This window comes from Botryllus schlosseri, chromosome 11 (genome assembly GCF_051294905.1).
Source record: "Botryllus schlosseri isolate E-star chromosome 11, Bs_hap1, whole genome shotgun sequence".
Taxonomy (NCBI): Eukaryota; Metazoa; Chordata; class Ascidiacea; order Stolidobranchia; family Styelidae; genus Botryllus; species Botryllus schlosseri.
This window is the reverse complement of record NC_137246.1, coordinates 19,360,140-19,380,852: the sequence shown is the minus strand read 5'-3', so window position 1 is coordinate 19,380,852 and position 20,713 is coordinate 19,360,140. Positions and strand designations below refer to the sequence as shown.

At 40.0% G+C, this 20,713-nt stretch overlaps 1 protein-coding gene across 1 annotated transcript; it reads left to right on the top strand.

The window, feature by feature from the left end:
* The first annotated feature begins 328 nt into the window (after nucleotides 1–328).
* LOC145451044 (thioredoxin domain-containing protein 16-like) lies at nucleotides 329–20,163 on the top strand. Its single transcript, XM_080329529.1, has 20 exons — nucleotides 329–564; nucleotides 627–789; nucleotides 3,608–3,682; nucleotides 5,386–5,513; nucleotides 6,198–6,292; nucleotides 6,352–6,459; nucleotides 6,674–6,840; nucleotides 9,163–9,241; nucleotides 12,290–12,431; nucleotides 12,486–12,653; nucleotides 12,721–12,780; nucleotides 13,295–13,469; nucleotides 14,043–14,146; nucleotides 16,438–16,522; nucleotides 16,584–16,722; nucleotides 16,946–17,130; nucleotides 18,003–18,093; nucleotides 18,157–18,250; nucleotides 18,321–18,471; nucleotides 19,813–20,163. The coding sequence occupies exons 1-20, from the start codon at nucleotides 417–419 to the stop codon at nucleotides 19,907–19,909; spliced, it is 2,454 nt and encodes an 817-aa protein (XP_080185655.1). The 5' UTR covers nucleotides 329–416; the 3' UTR covers nucleotides 19,910–20,163.
* Nucleotides 20,164–20,713: the final 550 nt, after the last annotated feature.

Sequence of the window (20,713 nt, the reverse complement as noted above, 5' to 3'; positions counted from 1 at the left end):
AAGCGACAATGTGATGTAATATCGATTTCTATAATTACGTCGTAACATTACTGCTGTGTCGTTGGACTGAAACGCAAGGCTGATTGTGCATGTCTGCTGTATTGCTACAGTTGTTGGAGTGGACATTGTTACCATCACATTTAATTCCAAAATCTTCAAATTCGATTTCGAAATATTGTCAGAATTTTTGTGACTCGTGGAATGTTTTCGGGAATTTCAACGTGATAGCTTTTCTACTTTATTTAACGTTTGCTCTTGCACATTGTGCAGTTGAGATCATAGATACGTCACCTCCGCGATAGATTCGTTCGTAGGCCTAGTGATAATTTTCGATATTCTTCTTATCGATTGCCTTTGTAGCCAGTTTTATACAGTAACGTCCTTTGTAGAATTAGAACTTTTCAATTGGGGCAACAATGGAGCGGACGTTATGGAAGTTTCTAGCTATTTGCGTGATAAACCTTGCGCTTTGTGAAGCAAGGAATGACCATTTATCTAGAGAAGAATTCAATACAGCAATTGGAGGCGACCGCCCGTTTTCCGTTTATTATTATGGACATCAAAGTAAGAGTGGAATGTGATACGAGAATGAAATTCCTGATTTCATCTTACGTTTTCCTTCCCAGATCCAAATATAGAAATTCTCGACAAGGTGCTTGAGTCCGTCGATATGAGCATTGCTCCGTTAACCAAAAGAGACCTGAAGATTGTTGCCGTAAATTGTGACGCAGACAAATATTTCGCCGGCTGCAGCGACAAGTCAAAACTTCATAATGCAGTTATGTACAGGTCAGTGGCGGCTCGTCCTATAGGGCAACTGGGGCATTGCCCCACCTAATATTCTGTTCAATAACAATTATTTACCATTTATAGACGCACACCAATCTATATATACCGAAATCACAGCGAAAATCGTATTCTTCTTGTCCTTTCGCTTGTAAATGCCCATATATAGCGAAGTCTCTGCGAAAATCGAATTCTCTTCCGTGTTTTCGCTTTGCGAATGCCTAGCCGGGGCATGCCCCGGTAGCGCTCATAACAAGCTTTCACTGTCTATTCTCTCAAAGCCGCGCACAATAAAGAAACGGTGATTTACTCTCTCCTATTCGTAAAATGGCCGAGCAAGCGGGGCAAATATGCCTGGTCGCCCCTAAGGTGTGATGTAACAGTCGTATCTATATCTGAACTCGATTACCGTAATATGCGTTTAGTCGACCTTTGCTGGTATAGGTCGATTTTGATGGTGTTTCACACCATGAAAACTCTTGAAACTTGGTATGTCATGTCGTGATGGTAGTATTTAACACTGCCCCAAGTTTCAGGGTTTCTACTTAAAGTTTAGGGTAGTAATTCCGTTTCCGAAGTTGAGTGTGTGCTGATCCGTCATGTATCGCAAACAGATTTTACTCAAAAGCCGGTATTGGTATCCATTGATTTTGACGATGTTCAATACTGAGATAGGTTATGAAATTTGGCACGGTAAGTCTTAATGTTAGTAGCGAATGCTGTACCAAGTTTTAAGTTTGTCACCGAACTGTGTTAGTGGTAATTTCGTTTCCTAATTCGAGTGAGAGCTGACTCGTCATTTATCGCCAACAGATTATACGCAAAGCCGGTATTGGTATCTATTGATTTTAACGATGCTCCTTACCTAGATCCGTCATAAGCTTTTGCACGGTATGTCTTGGTTTTAGTATCGAACGCTGTGCCAAGTCTCAAGGTTGACACTCAGTGATTAGGGCAGTAATTCCGTTATCAAGGTCGAGTATGGTAGAGATGTGCTCCGATCTGACACTTTAGCATACAACGCATTGCGGATTTCACGCAAAAGCCGGTGTATCTGCGGTAACGTTAACTGAGATGATGATATCATTCTCAGTTTGCATTCAAATATTTACTTTGATATTATATTCTCCAATGTCAATTTCACCGTGAAATTATGGCCTTCAAGCCATTTGCTCACAACCCCCTGCTGTCAAGCGCGATAGCTATTTCGTTTTCGATGGCGGCTAACAGCTGATCACTTGATCAGCCTATTCCTCAGTAAATTTTGCGCAAAATTCGGTGTTGGTCTGTTCGCATTAATTTTGACAGTGTACCATACCGAAAAGGGCCATGAGACCACTTCTCGATGATGTCATGTAACAGTGTACTAAGTTTAAAGCTTTCATCCACGTATTTATTCGGTAATATATTTTCCAAAGGCGATTTCGCAGCAGACCTATAGACAGTAATAAAGCCGTATGTGTCGTGTTACAGTCTCCAGTTTTAAGGCCAAAATCTCCTATGCTGTACCGAGACCGAATTTCCGAGGCTGCTATTCTTAGTTCTTCAGAATGATGTTTTGGATTCAATATGACAGGCCCAATCTATGAGATAACAATTGCGTATCTGTCCGAACTCGTTGACCTTTCCAGTTAGGCTTACGTTATCTCTCGAGTTATAGTCATTTCCAGGTCTAGTGCGAACATGAACCGTGTTGAATCTTTGTTCCGTACGCCGTTTACGCAGTTACCACACTTCAAGTCACAGCTCACCGGCGGACCTCTCGTGGCACATACGTTAAAATCACTGTTGCCGGCAAATTCATGTTACCGTACCATCATTAAGTTACTTGTTTACGTTGGGAAACGCCATTGTGACGTCATCTTAATAAAAAGTCGCTTGCAGCCCTTGCCCCACCCACCACCCAATAGAGATGGGCTTAACCGATATTTTGCAGTAGCAGTTACGAACTGCTACTTTCGAAATCTTAACTGTTATTTTTAACTGCTACTTTTTCGCAGTTATATTGGAGGTAAATCCTACGTCACAATTGACCGCAAATTTAGTCGAAAAAGTACTAATGTATTCGTTTACTTCTAAACTCGACGATATCAAACCTCAACTTTGATCTAACAATTAATTATGGTTGAAGTCTTAATCACACAGAGTCGTCTAGCCTCATCTTACTATAGAGCTTGAAGAAAATCCATTCATGGGGGTATCTTTGCGGAACCGCACACCTTATTGTGCCGTTCAAGTTTATTCATACAATTTCATCAATTCAAAACATCACAAGACTGCAATACAAAGAATGATAGGAAGATGCCGAAACGACTAGGAGTAGTCTTAAGATCAGACACCCACCTGAGCCTAGGCTATGTAAAGATGAGGCATGCACATGACAAATTTAATTTTGCAGCCGAAGATGTCATTCAGTCAAATTGGGTGGTGGTTGAAAATAAGCACTGCTATTGTCACTAGTGTGATGTAGTGGTCTGGTTGAGACTGTGCTGTAGTGGCACTCTTTTCTCGAATAATGAAACATATCAGAGAACTACCACTATTCCATCCGGTAGTCAAGGATAAATGTAGGCTATATTGCATGTCAAGGCTATGTGCTTAAGTGCTATTCCGTTAACTGTGATTTGGGTTAGCAGGTAACTGCTACTGCTACTTGAAAAGCTTAACTGTTACTTTTTAACGGTCTGCTATTTTTTTCACATCTCTACCACCCAATATTGTCACGAGCCGCCACTGGTACAGGTATACGCTATATAATTATCATGCGCTACTAATTTACTACGGTTTCAAGGCGAAATTATACTGATTCTTTGTCGCGCAGGAACAATGAAATCATCTCAATCATTCCCGGAAAAAACTTGATGTCCGCCGCGGAAATTACGATCAACATTTTGCAGTGGGTGATTTATTATCGTAACAACAAGTATTTAGCCTACTCTACTATTATCTTTACATAATGAATGTAGCAATCTCGATATTGGTTTAAATTGGGACCTACCTCTGTATATAGTCACTATAATCCGGAAATTGCAGCATATGACGCCTAATCGAATGTAATTATGATATCAAAGCGGATCGACCAATTGAGATCGTGGCGTGATTTTGACAAATCAGTTCAATCCTAACGTTTGTTCAAGGCTGAAATTCATTCATATAATGTTATGCTCCTGGCGACGCACCCAGTGTTTCGTCACCTACGGACGACGGGTGGTAAATGCTCACTGGGACCTATTTCCACATGCACCAACACTTCGCCTGGAATTTGCTGTCATTGGTCGTCATGATAACGTAGCGGGTCGAGTCACCCAGAAATAATCGGGGAATTCAGACTAGGCTTTTCGAAGTACAGAACTTCAATATTGCAGCAAACAATACGCTCATATTGTTAAATTTATTCCACTGGAAGCTTTTCGACTGGCTCTTTTCAGCAGTGAACGCCAGTAAATGAGGTTAACCAAGTTCGAAATATATTACGTCACAACGACAAAATTCTTCCTATATTTCGAACTTGGTTAACCTCATTTACTGGCGGTCACTGCTGAAGAGAGCCAATCGAAAAGCTTCCAGTGGAATAAATTTAACAATATGAGCGTATTGTTTGCTGGAATTCAGACTGCTCTTTTTCTAGCTCTCATTTATGACGTCATAATCAAAAGGAAAAGCCGCCTTTGGTCTATCACCCCTCTTTATCTCTTCCGTGATTTTTTCAACTTCTCTTGGAAATTTTGTCAGCAGATTGAAAGTAGTACCTACAAATTACCGCCACGATAGTTATGTGCTGATATTATTGATATTTATTGATAAAAAGTAACAGAACATAAATAGGCCCAGAACTTGAATTCTGACTGAGACCTCTACGGTTAGGAGTATACCCACAGGTGGTCAGTAAAGAAGTACTTCTACGTTTCGACGTATCTCAAGTAGATTTTGGTTACTCGGACTACTTCCTCAGATGATTTTTAAACTACTTCTACTTGACAGTTTTCAGTTTTTTAGGCAAAACTGGGCCCAGAATACTTGCTTCTTTACTTACTTCTAAATCGCTACTTCTACGTCCAATGAAGCAGAAATTTACGGTGTTACTTCCACACCTACTTGAGTAATGACAGAGACTACTTTTACCACCTCATAGTATACCAGAATGTTTTGGAGTTTAGTATTACTATAAAAGGACACATGAGTTTCACTGTGAAGAGCACGTTTTTTCTTTCCAAATTTCGACGTTAAGAATTGTGATGCGAGTGGAATGTCATATACAACGGGCGTCGTATTATGGCTGAAAAATACTTTCACATTCCGCAAGTGACTTGATGGCACTACACTGACTAGAGTCATTATTTATTCTAATTTTAATCTGTATATTAGCATAATGCTTATTGGCTGTTTGTGAAATAAGTTTCTCTAGAATGGTCTGTTGCCAGATTGCAATAACGCAGCTTGATCGATTTTTAGGACTATTGTTCTCGAGCCCCCTTTTAAAAGTCTGTTTGAACCACCGATGAAAAGCAATGAAGACAAATATCGCGACTGAGATGGCATTGGTCATCTTGCTCGACAAATGTTTGATCTGCTTATTCTGAGAAAAGCATTTTTTTTCAGCCATTCCGAGCTGCCATCATCAGAATGCCCGCTACTTACTTCTGTTGAAGATTTTGAGAAGTGGAGGCGAAAAAATCAAGGTCGACGGAATCTTTTCATATTTTACATTCCGTACACGGGGAGCTATGGTGAGTTTGAAATTTATTTAAAGGGAAATAGTTTCACCGCGCGCATAAATTATGATTCAATTTCGAAATTTAATAGATATCAATGCTTGGTGGGTGGGCATGACATTTAATCGTGCCGAGTTCTGTAAATACATGTGTCAAGTGATTTTGTTTCTAATTATATTATATCAATTGATCAATGATAGAGTTAGAGAGAGCAGTGGTTCGCAAACTGTCTTTTCACCTGTCTCGTGGTGGAATGAGTCATGAACAATATAAAATGCGATATGAAGAGATAGGCGGTCACTGTCAAAATTATCCGGTAATGTCTATCAATCTAACAACCACCTCGGCCTATATACTGATAATAATTACAGTATGCTCTTTGACGCTATCTCGCACTGTAATTCTCTTCCTTGACTTTTTCCGTCGGATATATTTCTGGATTTAATGTAAATTTGCCGTGTAAAGAGCGACAGCGAGCTCAAATAAACCACCGACACACGGGAACAATGGGTGCCAGGGCTATAAGAGACCGTAATTGGTCATTTCAACATCCTCCTATCTGTTCCTTATACATTACATTGTGTGTCTTGAGCGGATGAAAATATAAAGCCTACAGGAAATCAGGAAAATATAAACTAACTGGTTTCATTGGAAGGAAAATTAATGAAATTTGTATTGTAGATTGTTATCTTTGAACAGAACATTACACCGCTTTGCAAGAAGTTAGTCAGTTGCCAACCGGTTTGAAAATTGCATACACTTTGAAAAGCGATCTGTTTCACGATGATAAGAAGGTACGTAGTCACGTTGTATTGACGGGATATTGATGTGAAAGCATATTTTCTTATTTCAGGCTAGATTTTTTAACCTATTGACTCCAGAAACTGGCGAATATGACATGATAGCGACCAACGATGTCGATCGACAGTTTCTCGAATCGGTCGAAAGAGCGAATGCCGTGGTTAGTTGGATTACTGCTTGTATTCTCATGGTCTATGACATGATCTAGTTACATTGATTGACACCCTTAGCCTATCACAGTGTGACTAAATTTTGATGGATTCTAATGAAATTATGAATGCTATGAATAAAGGATTGTTGTCATTGACTTACATAAAATGTATATTGATACTTATTTGCGTAAGATTGATCGAAAGATTTGTTTTGGATGGCAGCTTACGCTTCTGCCAGAGGAAGAATTTTCTCCCGCAATCCAAGAACATGCCGCATCAAGAGATATATTGGTTTTGTTGACTGGTAAAGGTGTGCGAGATGTTGCTTTGAAAATTGCGAAGGATGCCGTGTCTGTAAGGAGGGGCTTGAAGGTGCTGATGGTTTTGGGGTATGTAATCAACAACCTACTCTATCTACCCTCTTCAATGGTATACAGAATAAATTTACACAGAGAGAGAGAGAGAGAGAGAGTGAGAGATTCTCTAGCTGTGGTGAAATGGCGAAAACATTGAAATTTGAAATCCCCGTTGTTGGGATACTTGTCACAGCATCCAAAGTGTGCTATTTTCAGTGATGGTCAATGTACTCTTACTCCTCCAGAGGTGTTCAAAGTAGTCAGCAAAGCTACTCAAGTAGAAGTAGAAGTAGCCATGAAAAAATCTACTCAAGTACGAGTAGAAGTACTTCATCAATAAGCCACCTAAAACTACTTGAAGTAGAAGTAGATTTGACTGACTTTAAATCTACTCAAGTAAGTAAGTAGTTTTGAAAACAGTCCTAATTCGTTGGCATGGACTGTCAAAAGCTGCGAACTGAGCTATGCGGAAGGTGGAGAGAGCTTGATTCGTATTGATGCATCCCAGGATGAGATATCAATTTTCGACGGATGAGCATTTTTTCGCATCACGGGATGCAAATTATAGTATTGATATGAAAATGCGATACTAACCCTTTGTGTACTGGAGGAATATCATGGCATCGCACCCTACCCAATATTATAAGGCCCCAAGTTTAGGCGCAGAGCAATACGTAGAAGTTTTATCAAATACGATTTCATCACTTTGCGCGATTAGTATACGTTAATAACAAATACTGATGACCGTAAAAGTTATATATAGTGTAGCTTTATTTTCAGAAAATAGAGTCATTACTACACTTGCTTTTATGCTTCAACATGTACGTTCTGCAGACAAAAGACCTGCAAGTATTTAGAACTCAAAGTATGATACTCGCAATTGAAAGTGAAACACAAATACCACTTCTAAAAAGCGGAAACCATATTTCATGTTTTTTGTCCATAAAGCTTCAAAGGTGATCTGCTAAAACAGGTGTAACGTTCAAAACAGCTGGATTTCCCAGATTAGCAGGACACGTAACGGGCTGCTAGATCACGATATGATTGGTAATTACTAGATAGGGATATCTACTGCGATGAAAAATTTGATATGGGCGACAATGCGGTGAGCGGAACCAAGCGATCCAGTACCTAAATTATATTCACTGATACTTTCCTGAAAACATATATGTCACTCCATAACTACTGTGCGCGAAGCGCAACAAAATTTCTGGGCTTTACTTGACTTTTATGAATATTAAATGTTGGTTCTCCGTGAAAACATTCCCGAAATTCCTAAGGCTATCTTTCGTATTAGGGGATTAAACTACTTCTACTTGACAAACTGAAAATAGCGAAAAGTAAGTAAGTAGATTACAAAATATTACGAAGTAGAAGTAGAGAAAATCAGATCTACTTGAGTAAGTACCAGAAGTAGAGGAAACTACTTGAGTACTTCCAAAAAGTAGAAGTACTTCGTTACTGACCACCACTGCTCCTGTCTGTATTGTGCTGGTTCTTGTACAATCGAAAAACTTCAAACAGTTCACAAAAGTCAAATCATTTATCTATTAGCTTGCAAGTTCACATGTGAGGTATCAGTTTAGATGGATTTGTGGATGGAATATCGATAGGAAGGAATACGTAATTTTGATGTGGGAGGTACAACGTAAATATATATTCATTCGACATTACATTTTGGAACGATTGGCTCAATAAATTTACAAGTCTCGGAGACAGAACGAACAAGAAAGCCGTCCGTGTGATTTTGATATACTTGTGTACGTGACGGACTCTGTGGTAGGTCAGTCAACAAGTGCTTCACTGACTCGTAAATTTATTGAGTCAGTCGTTCCAAAGTGTAACGTCGAATGAATATATATATTTACGTTGTATCGAACACATATAAATATACGCATTCCTTCCTATCGATATTGCACTATTATATCTCATCACATGTCCTGCCGGGTTGTAATTTCCTATATAACGTTTCGAGATACTATATGCGATAACCATAACGGCGTTACCAACACATAGTTCATTCCTGTATCATGTTTCAAGACAATCTATGGACTTTACTCTATGTGTTAATCATAATTACCAAGATATATATACCGTTATATATGATTACTTGTAAACGATGCGTGCTTTGATTTCCTCTTCCATGTGAGGTAGTTTAGGCTTGCTTTGGCAGTTTCTACTTCTACTTTTACTAGAGTAATTCTCGAATGACTACTTATGCCACCTATGTTAATCAATAATAAATCAATAACCGTCAGATTATATGTTCATCTGAACATGACGCACACAATTCATTAAGCAATGCGCATCCAATGAAATACCATAAAATTTAGGACTGACTCCTATTTATTTTAGAAATGTGACGTTACATGTTCACCTACAGCCAAGAGTGCTCGACGGAAAGATATTTGCGATGAGGGCAATGTTGCAAGAGGTTTGGATCATTATCCTGTTATTTCTAAGATCTCCATTCAAGTAGCATATCTGAACTCGCTCTCTTGTGAAATTGATATCAATCAGGGATCAGGCATAATAGGCATAAATTTGTCTGTGTCTATATCTGGCCTCGACTATGCAACTCGCACCACCACATTCATTTTCCTAAATCATAGCCTTGTGATAAATATCAAGTGTGTACAGTACACGCTATAATATTACATTTTATATAAATTGTCATAAGATAAGATTGTTTGCATTATTCCTTGGATTATGAATGTGTTTACAGTATTACTATGTGTGTAGATGTGAATTTGCATACAAGCAGTAGTGGCTTTTGGGGTGGGCGAGGTGGGCGGTCGCCCGGGGCCCCCCTGGTCGAAGGGGCCCCCTTTCTTCGGTTTATGCGCTTTTTTTTTCAGGGATAATAGCGAATAAACATGGAAATCCGTGTACCAAGCAAGAATATGATTCCGTACAGATGTGTCAATCATCATCAAATCTCTGCATTTGTTAGAAAAGTCCCGTATCCCTATAATCATGACGTCTCTGCATGCAGTAGAATGACTTAGTTTAGATGTAGTCTATCCTTGCACACATGCAATAATAGATATGGCCGAATCCATCATCTGGCCAAACCTTGACGCGGTGAAAGAAAGATAATTCTAACAGATGCGAAAGGGGGGTCTGGGGGCTCCAGTTACGGTTAGATACTTATAGGGGCCCCCGGGTAAGTCTCGCCCGGGACCCCCCTGTTCAGAGGGCCACCACTGCATACAAGTAATACCCGGACTGTCAATGAAATGATGTAGCGGTTCCAATCGTTATTTGTTATTCGATCTATCATTGCCTACTATAAACCATTGTATTTTAGGATACTTCGCATAATCATGAATATCTGCCTACCAGGCGCGTAGCCAACCGAAAAATAAGGGGGGGTCGATTTCTTTCGAATTTAGTAATGTAGCATCAATTCATTAGGGTTAAGTACATGCGATGCGTAAATAACGATTATACAACATCCCCGTGTTGGCAATTATAGGCGTAAGTTAAGCTTGTCGACGAGTCCGGAAGTGCTGTTAATTAGCGACTCCCCGATCTGTCGTGACTCGTGAACAATTAAATACGTACGGTCGCACGCGTCGAGAATTTGAATACGCGCGCATATCAACGCGTCCAACAATACGCCAGCTTATCAATGCGTCTTGCGTCTTACGTAGCCTCGGCGACGATTTGCGCAAGTCAAAATGTACGCGTTTTTATGGAATATTTGCTATAATGACGCCCATTCCAGGAGGTTCAAACCTCACCTCTTTTATAACTCAAGCCTACAGGACTATAACTCAAGACAAGTGGAAATCAATTACGCATGTACGCACGCGTCGCACATGATTGCGGGCATTCGATGTCATTCAGTTACGAGATGTCACTCTTTAATCTAGGGTTGCCATATTGTAGTGAAGCAAATTCCGGACACTCTTTAGCGCCCCTAGCGGATTTCAAAATGAGGTGTAACACATTGGCCGTCAATATGACGTCACACTAGCAAAGCATTGCCCATCGAGGAATGAAGTGGAACATAGGTCATGAATTGGGTCATCTGTAATGTGGGCTCTGGTGATTGCTACTTGCTACTTGCTAGGGTTAGCAATAGATTCCTCCACGGGCCGAATGAAATCATCTGACGGGCCGTGCCTGGCCTGTCAGGATTGTGTTTGACAGCCCTGCTATACAGTTAGGTCGGTTCGGCTATCTGTTTATGTGTTTTAATCAGGTCCGAAACAACATTTTTTTCTCGCCCCCCCTGCCCCTCCCGCCCAAAAAGCACTGGTCTTGGGCACACCATAGGGTAGTCGATGTAACTTGTTGGGCACTTACTATGTGCATTTGGCTGTTATATTTTATGTATGAACTCTGTCAATGATATTGATTCTTCGATAAATTAGGCTACTATAAAATGCACCAGCAGGTTGCACATCCGGTGATTTCCAACCTTTTGTGCTCGCGACCTCATCTCCCACTTGACAATGTTCCGTGGCAAAGTTCAAAACTTGATAAGTTGATTACTAAAAAAAATTCAGCTTACCCAAACTTACACACGGCATAGGAAGCTGATTACGTTCGACATCATCGCGATCTCCCGATAAAGGCGGAGGACCCCAAGATTTGGAGCCACTGTATGTGATTGAAGCATCCAATCAGCCTTAACCAACTCTAGGAAAATACCGTTAGCTTATAATTGCGATTACAATCAGACTTATTTCAGTAAATGATGGTTATTTATATTAATTTTGATTGCATTTTTTGGCGAGTCGGGGTGCCTGAAGCCCATACTAATATCCTTATACGTTGCAAACTCGCGCGCGGCGCGAAGAACAATTTTGAATAGCATAAATCTGCTTGAAAATAATATTGTTTATGTTGATTTACGAAAAACTTTTGAGCCTGCTTCAAGCCTTCAAAATTCCGGACATTTAGGCATATTTTAGAAATTCCTCCCGGACGCAGATTTTTCAGTGAAATTCCGGACATGTCCGGGAAATTCCGGACGTATGGCAACCCTACTTTAATCACAATCGCTAATCAGCATATACTTTATAGCATATTATCCAAGCCATCGGGAAATAGGAGCCAAAGCATGGTAGGCCCAAGACGCGGTAGTTAGGCTAGTGATATCTTGAGAACTAGGCCTATTGCAGATGCGATTATTCAAGCCAGCGAAATTAGGCTTGTTGGAGACGCGGTAAATCAGGCTAGCAACGATTGCCGAACGCGCGACAATGGTTGACCTAATTTCGCAATTATCTCAGCGGGAGACCGTGTCGTGTTACATTGTGCAGTGTGCAGTGTACTGCGCACGGACGAATCTCGCTAATTGGCAACAGGCCTTTCGTTAATTGGCCGGCGCAATACTCATAATACGACTCGGGGTTTCGCGTTAAAAGAGGGGGTTTCGCGTTTCTAAAGGAGGCGGTTTCGACCCCCGAACCCCCCTGGCTACGCGCCTGCTGCCTACATCTTGATAACCTGTTATTCTGTGCTTCAGGGAGTTCCAAAAGTTATGGATATGGGGTATCTTGATGGGAACGTTCGTGAGCTGCTGGCGCGTTTTGATGAAGTAAAATCGGGACAGGATGAAATAATACATAATTTGAAAGAGCAAGAAGTAGACGAAGAGCAAGCTCCTTGTAAGAATTGCTGTCCTGTTGACTATGACTTCATAACATCCTCATTTCATACAGATCCGGAAAATGTCCTGGACGATCCTATGTCCTTTTCCCTCCACCATTCTGGTCGGGTGAGGGAACTGTACTACTTTGATTACAAGACCATTCCTAGATTAACGGATATAACATATGATGACGTCATCAACAGCGAAGACTTTGCCGTAATTCTCTTCACTTTGGAATGTAAGTTTGCTTCAGTAGGTAATTATCGGAGCAACTGGTTATGCGTCACTTTCAACTTTTTTTTCAGTCAATCCAAGAGCTATAGCTGCGCTCATGACATTTGTGGAGATTCATAACGCTTATAAAGGCAAGTATTCTGTAGAATGTGAGCTCCGACACGACTATGAACTCAACTGCAAAGTAGCCTACTGTAAATATAGTGATAATATACTATGACCGCTGGACCATATCCATTTGACATACATTGTACACAGCTGCATTTGAGCATGTGAGATGTGACACAATGAAAAACGACAGTTGAGCATGTGACTTGATAGCCCCAAAACCAACCCCAATCCTAACCCCAATCCAACCTTAACTTTAACCCAGATACTCAGCTATCATATGGTGATATGTCCACGGACCATTTTACACACCATCGCATACCAAATAGGCCCACTTTTTAGGCTTTCATTTGTATACTGCTTGTCACACTTGAAAAAGATATCGGAAAACTATAATACTTTACTCTAATCATTACCCAGTCATCACCTTAAGAAATCGAGCATAATTTCGAATAATGACCCCACTGTGCTACTCCGATGCACTTGAATCTGCTTGATTCCCACTTTGCCATCACAAATATTTCCATGCTTTTTTAGAATCAGGATTGAGCAGTCCCATGCACAGAGTGGAATGTTACAATTGGCCTGATGTTTGTGAAAAAGCCGGAGTTTACACGTCACCTCGACTTTTCTTCTACCCTAAAGGAACAAGTGACAGGATAGAATATTCGGGACTATGGGATAAACAAAGTATAAAGGATGATATTATCAGGTATTTTTTACATTTAAAAAATCCTAGCCTAATGTGATTGAGTAGTATGAAATGTAATAGGCCTACGATTCAGTCACTTTGTCATCCACATTTACGGCAGTAGTTATGAAAGTGGTGGAACAGTAGTGGTTTATGTGTGGTGGCGTGTACAAGAAAAATACATCATGGCCGAGGTTTTTCATTCTCATTGCAAGTGTAACATGATGCTAGAATCCCGATTGTAATACAGTGTTTCGCACTTCCTAATGTCATATAACCATGTCAATCTCTCGATTAAACATGCACTATATTGTATTTTCATCATGATATTCGCCTGGGAATATTTAGAACATGCATTCTCTTACAACACGGTAGCCTGCTCGTTCTAATTACAATATTATCCGTGATAGGCACGGACATCCTGAGTAGTGTTGCGTGGTGATATTCAATCTATGGACTGTTTACGACTTCCTGCAGAACATACGCCTAGACGCTATCATTCATAGTGGCGTCCTTTCTAGTATCTTTTCACGCGGCAAGGCAAGCCGTTTTCTATTGCTACAATCCGCATGACACTTTTGGTTTGTTATTCAGGTACAGCAATCCGAATGTCATTGTCGTAAGAAAAAAAGAAGATGTCTTACCGTATATCCCGTTGATGATGAGGACACTGGTCGGATTTTTTGACAATAACGAAGGTACTGTTCACTGCAGATCATGTTAATAACATAATCATTTCAAAGCACTATGGGATTATGAGACAATAATGAAAACAGAGGGAGGAATCACAACGACTTAGGTTAGTCTTTCATCCATGTTACCCGAGAACAGAGGTTTAAAACCTATGGTTCTATCGCCCGGTAGTAGACCAGGACACAGTCAGGTGTATTCATCATATCTGCAAAAATTGAGTTATGAAAGTACTGCCGTTCAACACAATGTGGTTGTGTTATTCAGCATTTTCATGCTTGTTGAACATAAAGTACCAAGACAGACTTGATGTTGCAGCTGACATACGCTGCTCACTCTCATCGTATGCCCCGCGGTCAAAGTACAGTATCCTTCTCATTCAAATTGAGTGTGTATTCATGTGATTAATTTATTTTTATGTTGGAACCTGGTGTTTTTTATTGAACTTTAATAGGCTTACCTCATTTTTTACTAATTTATAGGGCCATGAGCAATAAATGTGGATAGCCTCTGGCGTAGAACATTTAAATAAGACTCATACACACTGAATGTAAAATAACGGAAGATGACAATAAAACAGGGGCGGGCAACTTCTGCAGTCGGTGGGCCGGATATATGGGAAAATGAAGTACTTGGCCGGCCAGAGTCCTAAATTGATACATTAAATGCGCATTTATCCACCTAGGATTAATCGTATTTAATGTAAACTTTAGGTTTGAAGCATAAAGACCAAACAGTATTCAATGAATTTATTGACGTAATGTACTTCAATAGCTGTTGAAGTCAATGAGACATCTGTGGTCAATCAAAGTTATCAACAAGTTCTTTGCATGTAGGATAGAAAATAGAAACTAATATTAATAATTAACTATCACTATTATTTGTGTCAGAAAAAAAGAAAGAATACCTATAGTCACTCTAATTTGACGTATAGTGCCATAATTTTCCATGTATAGTACGCACCCATGTATAATACGCACCTCTGTACGAGCAGGTAATCGAGCAAGCGTCTGATACGAGAGCATTGTGTTCGTATGGAGCGTGTTTGAAGCAGCAGAGGAAAAATGTGTAATAACTAGATTTCCACCATAGCGTCGAGTGTAAACCAAGCAAACGATAGATTCACACCCTTCCAATTGGTGTAAACGATTCGAATACACCTACCAGGGATATAAAAAATAGTTGCTTTAATCAGACTTCCACCCAAGTCTGGGCACGATGGCGGGATGTGATGCGCGATTGACAACAAACAAGAAGAAAAGTGTGAAATGTAATTGCAAGATTTATTTCGAAGGATTTTTTTTTTAATTCTGGTGCCCGAGTATAATACGCACCCCCGATTTTAGGACAGAAAAATTGATTAAAATAGGCGGATTATTCATGGAAAATTACGGTAGGTAATTAAGTAGTGGAGAATTCAGGCAGACTGTACCATTATCACGTAAGACCGAAAACTGTCTGCGGGCCGCTCAAAATCGCTTCGTGGACCATATGTGCCTCACCTCTGGCGAGCGAGGTAGTGGAATGAATGGTGATGCGTCCGTCTTCTTGATCGGTAGGTCGTGGGTTCGATCCCCGGCCGGGTCAAGACTCGAAAACTGGTAAATGCAGCTATCCTGCTGGGCGCTCAGCATATACGGGTAGCATGGAGGAGAAAAAAACGGGGGTGCTGACTAGATGACCATACGGTCGTATCGCTTCTCCGTCGTCAAAAGCATCTCGACGGTGCATGCGAAAACGAATACCCTCTTCTCTCTCTGGTAAAATGTATTGTATACGAACGAGATTTGGATTGTTTTTTTTTCAAATTTACCAAGATGTCAATTAACTAGGCTTGAGTTTATGCGTAAATGCCTGTAATGCAAGCCTTCTCGTGTTGACGAACTTAAGATCCACTCTCTCACGATATAGGCGAACTTACACTAAAGAATAACCTACAGTCACTGTAATTTGACGTAGTAAGCAAGTATAGTGGGGGATTGTGGCAGACTGGGGCCGCGGGCCACAATATAATGTGTACGACCGCACGGAAACTGTCCAGCGGGCCGTTCAAAATCATGTCGCGGGCCGGATCCGGCCTGCGGGTCGTATGTTGCCCGTCCCTGCATTAAAAGGACAAGCAATGAAATGCACTGGCACGTGTCAGTCAGTAGGCGGAATCGATATGCCATGTGGCGGGTAATGGTTGCAATAGCGGCTTATAGAGTATACGGTATATTCAGAAAATATTTCAACGCACGTCGCAAATCAGCTCAATGCTTCGTTGCCAATGTGAAATTCCACAAATTACGATTTTCAGGCATGGAAGAATTCAGGAAGGCATCTATGATGGCGAGGAAGGATTACCAATTTATCGCAGTGCAGGGTCCAGTACGCGAAATAATGTAATTAATGAGAAACTTATCAAAATAATGATGGCCCACTTACACTCTTGTTCGATAACAGAATGGAACAATACGAAGTTCATTGCTCCCACAAAACTATAATCGGGTTTGAAAATGGCTTTCCGAAAGAGAAGCACGGAACATTTACATCAGTGGGCGACATTATGGATTATTTGAAGTTGGCATTCAGACCGCCGAAGGTAATATTGAAATACTTGAAAGCAGTGTACTTTTGGGGAACGTGCAATTCAACATATCTTAGTTTTATCGTGCGAATTTATGTAATTTCTGCTCTAAATAGCAATCTATTTAACTCCCATAATTCTACTGCATTAGCGATTTCTCATATCTCATCTTATCTCATTGTATTCTTGGTATCTCATATTACATTTAGTTAAAACTGAACTCCTGTTTACTGTTTAGGTTCCGGAATTGAGCATCTACAGCTTTGTAGAGATAATGAAAGATCCCAAGCCATTCCTTATCTACTTCTGGGATCAGACCAATGGCAACAAGAGAATGGAACTTGAACAGTTGAAAGAAACAATCGAAGATATCGCCACCAATGATGACTTGAGTGGCAGAATGCTTTTCACGTGGATGGATTCGTATGTATATTTAAATCACATCGCTTTCACCTTGAATGCATGCATTAGGTGATTGTGTAACTTCCAACTGGGTAATCCAACTGGATAATAAGTGTGGCAAAATTATACTTTTGTAATGCAACTACAGCTCTTTTATGTTGTCAATGGCAATTTGCATCCTCCGTCTAGTAGTCAGTGTCAGTATGAAAATTGCTAGTGTCCGCATGTTGTACTGCTGAGTATGTTGAGTATCTATATATTATATTACACGCGTATATATATTATAGCCACGAGAGATTGTGCACGAGATATCGTAACATTTATTTTTATTATCTCTATTTCACACGACACACAGATTACTAGGTATAACAAATGTCTTATCGGGTTTTCACTTCATGGAATTAGGTATTGTTTCACAAGACCCCTCATTGATCAAATATTGAAATGGCGTTAACAATATATTTTGTTATACTGAGTGAGAATTGTAAAGGCGAATTGGTCCGTAAAATTATCTCATATCATCTCATATTTATGTAGGCCTATGTAATTTATACGAATCAATGGATACTTTATTCAAGGCTTGCTGGCACAAAGTATGGTCACTAACGTTTCAAAAGTGGGAGTGAGTATTTTCAAAGTTTTATTTGCGATTATTCCTGTTATCTTACCCCCAGAAAACTTGTCAGATTACAAATGTCTTCAAATTTCAAAAACTCATTTTCAGTAGCGATGCATTAATTATAATGCTTGGTACCGTTACTCAATTACCATGCAACTGTCCGAAATCACGGTTGAAGTAGGAAATTGCGTTAAGTAATGCTGGGATAACTAACATTGTAGTTGGGACCTACTCAATTACTTCGTCTGTATGCCTATCGGCTTGCTTATCGCAGGTCAAGAAACTCGGTTGGTGAATTTGTTCTCAAGCAATACAACCACAACGCCGAAGGTCGGGAACCAGCCGTCGCATTTTTCAATAAAAAGGTTTCCGGACAGCAGATTTCCATATCACTGCTACTCATCTTAATATCTGAAATTCCATTGTAGGGCTCGGTAATTTTAAAATCTTGCGGAAATTGCGACAACATGACATTGATCACATGGCTTACGGATTGCTTGAATGGAAAAGTAGAGACTACATGTAGGAACTTTTGTACCAAGTTTTAGTCGAGCAAATAAATAACGAACTTCTCTCGGTTTACTACGCACAGTCGGGTTAAACACGGTGGAGTGGAAACCGCGTTTGGAGGGCTTCGACTACTTGCAATTTATGAGAGATGAAGGAACATATCCTGTCAACGCAGATATCTCACCAGCAACATCCGAAAATGACAGAGTGATTACACCAGGAAACCGCAAAGGGTAAACTGTCTTATGTTTATGTGGAAGTATGGGAAATTTAACAATATGTAATATAATCTTGTAGTGTACTGTGTAGAAAGAATGGATCTTGGTTGAAATGAATCAATGCCCGTTAGTAGAATATATGCACTTGCACTTGCACAATCTGTATCGCCCGTCGCACTAATGACCAGTGTCGTGACGACTCGCGTCATGACTTGACTCGAGTCACCTTCTTGGTATGACTTGGCTTGACTCGAGTTACTTTGCTAAAATGAATTGACTTTACTTGGCGTATCAGAAATGTGGATTGACTTGTGACTCGGAGCAAAATTCACGAGTCAATTTCGAGTCATAAAGTTATAGGTGTCGATAAAAATCGATGAATCTTGCATATGTTCGGATTGTTCGTGAAACGCTGGTGTAACCCGTGAGAGCGACCAATCATTCAATTATGATGCGTTTTACTGAGCCGCTATTATGTTCACTCACAAATAAATTGACCACAAACGAATTGTTCGAAGCTTTTGTTGTCGTAAACAAGTAGTAGAGTAATTTATTAGCAAAATATATATTTCAGTTCTCTGTTCTTACCTTAACCAAACCTCTTGTTTTATTGAAAATGAATTCGAATACCGGTATAGTTTATATAGGCTACTCCTCAACCATTGGCGTCGACTCGAATTGTATCATATCAATATGTATAAATTCGTAATGCATTGTATCTTATCAATTCTTCACTCTCTATTCTCTATTTTGGCTGGTAACTATAAACTAAGGCTATCCAATTACTTATGTAGTTTTTAACAGTTCTACGTATATGTGAACGATACAGCACCTTCTTGCATGTATATTTAAATTCGTTCATCGGTTCAGAATTAATGACCACTTAACTGTATTTCAGACATCTAGCAAAATGCAATGACGATGCCTCATGCTTCGAATAGGCAACTTGACTTGAATTGTGACTTGACTCGTGACTTGACTCTAGTCACATTTGGAATCGATTGACTTGACTTGACTCGAGTCAAAATGTGCAATGACTCGTGACTCGAAGGTAGTGACTTGATCCCAACACTCCTAAAGACCCAATTTGATTTGGTAGCTTGGTCAATTTCTTGAAATGAGTCATCAGGCGAAAGTAGGGACACTTGTAGAATACTGTACCGTGTGTTTCAAGTAAGCTCCATACTTTTATTTTATTCAAATTAAATATCTTGTGGGCAATAATTGTTTTCCGGTTTTCACTGAAATCTGGGGAGAGCCACAGAACATGACTCACAATATCAAATAACATTTGTATGCAACCTAAACTTGATCTCGCGGTTGTTCATGTTCATTCTCATCATATTGCAATCACAGATATTTTAGAAGTATAAAAACAATGAAAAAGAATGAAGTTGAAGAGGCACCGGACATGCAAGGCGATATGAAGAAATCGATGCACGAGGAGCTTTGAATCACTTTTCAACTTCGAAATAGCGGATGTCTGACATGTGCCTTTTCGGGTGTAACGTTTTAGCAAGCTCAACTCGAGCCGTGAGTGATTGTACGGTAGGGCATGATGAAATTAGACCCAACATAATGACTGGAATGGAGTTTCAAACTACATATCGTATATTTGCTGTGTCAGAGATTGATCAACGGTATTTTTTTATATCTGCCTATCTAGAAGATACTTTGCCTTCTTCAAAATAAACGGTTCTCATGGAATGGTGTTCCGGAATGTAGCCTATTAGTCAGTGTTGGGATGACTCGAGTCATGACTTGACTCGAGTCAGACTCGAGTCACCTTTTTCGCATGACTTGACTTGACTCGAGTCACTTTGCCAAAATGACTTGACTTGACTTGACTCGGCGTATCAGAAATGTGGATTGACTCGTGACTCGGAGAAAAATTCACGAGTCAATTTCAAGTCATCAAGTAATCGGTGTCGATAAAAATCACTGTATCTTGGATATGTTCGTATTGTTCGCGAAACGCTTGTGTAAACCGTGAGACTAAGAGCGACCAATCATTCAATAAGCGTGCATTTCACCGAGCCTCGATTGTTCTCTCACAAATAGATTGACTGCAAACGAAGTGATCGAAGCTTAAAGCTTATGTTGTCGTAAATCTAGCGGTAAAGTAATAGAATAGCAAAATGTCTATTTCTGTTCTCATCTTACCTTAACCAAACCGATTGTTTTATTGAAATTGAAGTCGAAGATAGTTTATATAGTCCTCAACCATTGGCGCAGGCTCGAATGGTATCATATCTAT